Below are 4909 nucleotides of genomic sequence, written 5' to 3'. Positions count from 1 at the left end.
TGAAGTCATTCGTTCGGGAGGAAATCGCGCGCCAGTTCTCTCTGCTGCACTTAGCTCACCCCCAGTACTTTCAACAGCCGTCGACCATTGCCTTCCTTCCGTCGAGCAATTGAGCAGGAAATCGCGGCGGTCATGTCCGAGTACCACCAACACCATCCGGCTCCTGCACCACTGAGTTACGCCCTAGTTGTCGGAAGAACGCCCCCAGCGATCCCTACGGCGGCCCCAAACAGTTACACCGAAGCCGCCGCTCGACCTCATTCCTTCGAAGCGAAAGGCTTGCTGGTGCCTTTCGCGACCGTCCAAGTCACTCAGGGCAGCACCTCTATTTTTGTTATCCACCCATCCTCGTACAGTGTTACGTTGGTACGAGGGGAATGTCTCGGCAGAGTAGAATCTCTCAAAGACGCCCATGGTAATGACGAAACCGGTGACAAGCACTGCCCAACTACTAGTACGCTCAGTGCTGTTTGGACGTTTGCAACAGACGTGCCGAAAAGACCAGACAAGTTCCGGGTGAACGACGTTTATTGACCCATGCTTGTGGGTTCGTGGCTACGGCAAGAAAGAGCGCCGATAGCAAGCGGCACTCCGCTTTTAACACCTAGCGGCGCATGCGCACTTCGCAGAGTGCTCTTATCAATGGAGCGCCAGCCGACACAACACCACCTCCCCTCCTTTTTAATAACGCACACCAAGTCATTCAGAGTGCAGCTTGGAATCTATCTGGTGGGCGACGATTTCGCATGGGGTAGCGTCTTGCATCGGCGGGTGCTGGTGTTGCCTGTGGCGTAACCGGAGTCGCCCTGGACGGTTGTGGAGTCGGAGGAACTGGTGCGTCGCCAGTCTCAGGAAAAACCAGGAACTCGCTGGTCGTAGCTTCGCCAGCTGTTCCATGCGTAGGGTTAACGTCCTCTGCAGGTCTGTGCAGCAGTTGATCCTGGTGGCGACGCCAGGTGAAGGTGCCCCTCTGTGTGGTTGCACGCACTTTGAAAGAGACAGGACCTGTTTGAGCAACAATCACAGCGGGAGTCCACTTTGTTTTTCCACAATAATTACGTGCTAACACGTTGTCGCCTACCAAGAAATGACGTTCGCGACACGGACGACTTAGTGCCTGAGTGCACTGTCTGTGGGCTACTCTTTCCCCCACGGAGGGCTTTACGGCATCTAGCCGACTGCGTAAGCGTCGTCCCAGGAGCAATGTGGCTGGTGATTCACGCGTCGTCGCATGCGGCGTGTTGCGATACGACAGCAAAAATTTATGCAGCTTTACCTGCAGTGTCTCTCCTGTGCCGTCTTTGCGGAGGGCGTTCTTTAAGGTCTGAATGAAACGCTCCGCCAGCCCATTGGAGCTGGGGTGGTAGGGAGCCGTGAGGACGTGCCGTGCCCCCATTGCCTGCACGAAGTGCTTGAAGTCCTGCGAAACAAATTGAGGTCCATTATCGGAAACAATTGTTTCTGGGAAACCAAAACGTGCGAAGAGCTCGGTCAAACAACGAATCGTGCTTTCTGCAGTTGTCGAGCGCATTTCGAAAACCTCTGGCCATTTGGAATGTGCGTCGACCACTATTAAAAGCATGGTATTCTGAAAGGGTCCTGCAAAGTCTACGTGAACACGCTGCCACGGTGAAGTCGGCCATGACCACGGGTGCAGAGGTGCGCTGATTGGCGCGTTACGTTGCTCTTGACAACTAGCGCAGCTTTTGATGCGACGTTCGAGGTCCGCCTCCAGCGTTGGCCACCATACGTAGCTGCGCGCTAGTTCTTTGCTGCGCACGATGCCGGGATGGCCGTCATGGAGTTCGTCGAGAACGAACCCTTGCAGCTTTGCAGGGACGACTACTCTTGTGCCCAGCATGACACATCCCTGATGCACCGTCAGCTCGTTGCACCTGCGAAAAAAAGGCTTCAAGTGCTCATCCGTGATCGACGTGGGCCATCCAACATTTGTGAATTCCTTCACTTGACAAAGAATTCGGTCTTTACTCGTGGCAACCGCGACATCTCGACTAGAAACAGGCAACGAGTCCAAGCGCAACGAATAAAACGCTTCTTCTGTTTCTTTGGTTTCCGCTTCACGATCTGGCAGCGGCAGACGCCGAGCAGAAATCGGCTTCCGCGTTCTCGCTTGATTTCTTGAAGATAAGATTGTACGAGTACGCTGCCAACGTCACGGCCCAGCGTTGCAACCGAGCAGCCGCGATGGTGGGAATTCCAGTTGTCGGGCCCAATATTGTTTGAAGAGGCTTATGGTCTGTGACCAAGGTGAATGAGCGCCCATAAAGATAGAAGTGGAACTTCTTTACACCAAAAATGATGGCTAACACTTCCTTCTCCAGTTGACTGTATTTCTTTTCCGCTTCGGATAGCGTTCTTGAAGCGTAAGCAATGGGTCGTGCCCTGCCGTCATCGTAGACATGAAATAGGACAGCTCCTACACCATACTGTGACGCGTCGCATACCAGCCTAAGTTGTCTTTCAGGCTCATAATGGGCGAGCGTAGGTGGTTGCGCCAGCATAGTTTTCACTTGGTTGAACGCTTTTCGAGCATGCTCATCCCTGTGCCACGCTACCTTTTTCTGCAGAAGCCTGTAAAATGGTTTAGCTATCGTAGCTAACTGGGGCACGAACTTGCTGTAGTAGTTGATAACGCCCAACAAAGATTGAAGCTGCTTCTTAGACTTCGGCTCTGGTGCCTGGAGAAGTGCGTCAACTTTATCAGACAACGGGGATATGCCTTCAGCGCCGAATTTGTGGCCAAGGTAGTGAAGTTCGCTTCGGAAAAGCGAGCACTTCTCTTTTACTCTGACGCCTCGGTTTTGAAGACGCTCTAGCAGCGCTTCCAGATTGGCTAAGTGGTCCTCTGTTGTTTTCCCCGTCACCAGAATATCATCTAGGTAGCAGCAAACACCCTTGAGGCCCTTCAACATAGTGTCCATTATCTTTTGGAAAATTCCCGGCGCGGAAGAGATTCCAAAAGGTAATCTGTTGACAACGAACAATCCCTTGTGCGTATTCAAGGTTAGGAATTGCTTTGAGGCATCGGACATCACCACTTGCTGGTAAGCGCGGTTCAAGTCGATCTTTGAAAAATGTGTGCCTCCGGACAGAGCCGCGAACAAGTCATCCACCTTCGGTAGCGGATAACGGGTGACGTCAAGGCACGGATTCACTGTCACCTTATAATCGCCACAGAGGCGTATGCCACCGTCTTTCTTGATAACAGGTACCACTGGCGTAGCGTAATCTGATGTGGCAACGGCTGTTATGATGCCCATTTTTTCCATCTTGGAAAGCTCAGCTTCGACCGCCTTTTGCAGCGCGAACGGCACGTTTCTTGCTTTGAGAAACTTCGGTGCCTGATTGGGCTTGAAATGCAGCTCGGCCTTTTCTTCGGTAATCATGCCTAGCTCATCTTTAAAAAGAGAGTCGTACTTTCTGATCAAAGCGTGTAGCCTTTCTTCTAAACGACAAGAAATGGGCAGCTCTGACCTTGGCAGATGGTGGACGTTCCAGATTTTGCTCCACTCCAGCCTAATTGCCTGAAGCCATTCCCGACCTAGCAATGCCGGTCCCTCCTGGTCGACGACGTATAAAGGCAGGCGCGCCTCGTTGCCGCCGTGCTGCACCTTGACCTGTAGGACGCCTTTTGGTATCACCAGGGCTCATGTGTAGGTGCGCAACTTGACTTCTGTAGGCTCGAGTCTGGTTGATGAAAAAAATTGGCGGTATTGTTTGAAAGGCATGACTGTGACGGCGGCACCTGTGTCTAGCTCCATAGAAACTGCCACATCATTTACTTTCATCGGTACCATGATAGGCTCAATACTGGGAGCAGATACACCCTTTACGGCTACCACTTCTGAGTGGGATACCACCGATAATGTTTTTACAGGGCTCTTGATGGGGCGTTTCCCCGGCGCCGTGCCGGAGGCGCTACGGCAGACTCGTTGAAGGTGCCCCCTTTTGTTGCACTTATAGCATTTGTCGTTTAAGTGGGGACACGCTTTGCCGAAATGTTTCGGCGACCCGCAGCGAAAACATGCCTGTGACTGGACACTCGAAGCCGCCTCTACTTTATGTATGGCGTTGGCTGCAGGCACACCCGTGCGGGCTTCAGCCGTGCTTTTAGTTGCCGCCTCCATAGCCAGAGCGCGCTCTACTGCTCTCTGAAACGTGAGTTTGCTGTCCTCAGTGAACAACACTCGCTGCATATCCTCTCTTAACAAACCGCATACGAAGCGATCTCGGAGGGATTCGTCTAACGAGCTTCCAAAATCACAGGTTCGTGCTAGCTTCCGTAGCTCGGCAACGTAATCAGAAATGGACTCGCCTTCGACTTGCTGTCTCCTGTGGAACTTCGCTCGCTCGCCTATGACCGAAGGTTTCGGCGACAGATGATCCCCCAGGGTCTTCTTCAGTACCTCGAAGCTCTTCGTTGAAGGCAGCTCCGGGGCGACCAGCGATTTCAGAAGACTGTAGGTTCTGGGACCGATGATGCTCAGAAATGCATGTACTCTGTCACCTTCGGGAACACGGTTGACGATTAGAAACGACGTTAGCCGCTCTTCGTACGACGCCCAGTCATTCGTGGAAACGTCGAATGGTTCCATCTGGCCCAGTTGAGCAGCAAACTGCGTCGAACCTGCACTGGCTTCTTCGTTCATGATATCAGTCAGCGAATAAAATGCAGCACTCTTCAATCGTCGATACTGAACAGAGGCTGAATGCCAAGAACACTTGCCTTCCTTGACGCTGTGCAGCTCTTCAAAATCCCATCCTCGTCGCCAAGTGTTACGTTTGCAACAGACGTGCCGAAAAGACCAGACAAGTTCCGGGTGAACGACGTTTATTGACCGATGCTTGTGGGTTCGTGGCTACGGCAAGAAAGAGCGCCGATAGCAAG

General features: G+C 52.6%; 1 protein-coding gene across 1 annotated transcript; it reads right to left on the bottom strand.

The window, feature by feature from the left end:
• Window positions 1-518: 518 nt before the first annotated feature.
• LOC125760280 (uncharacterized protein K02A2.6-like) lies at window positions 519-4670 on the bottom strand. The gene is made up of 3 exons (XM_049420156.1): window positions 4337-4670; window positions 2623-3649; window positions 519-2138 (listed from the first exon to the last, which is right to left on the bottom strand). Exons 1-3 carry the CDS (start codon window positions 4668-4670, stop codon window positions 704-706), a joined length of 2796 nt encoding a protein of 931 aa, XP_049276113.1. The 3' UTR covers window positions 519-703.
• Between the last annotated feature and the right edge of the window lie 239 nt (window positions 4671-4909).

This window comes from Rhipicephalus sanguineus, chromosome 10 (genome assembly GCF_013339695.2).
Source record: "Rhipicephalus sanguineus isolate Rsan-2018 chromosome 10, BIME_Rsan_1.4, whole genome shotgun sequence".
Lineage (NCBI taxonomy): Eukaryota > Metazoa > Arthropoda > Arachnida > Ixodida > Ixodidae > Rhipicephalus > Rhipicephalus sanguineus.
This window is presented reverse-complemented; position numbering and strand designations above follow the sequence as displayed.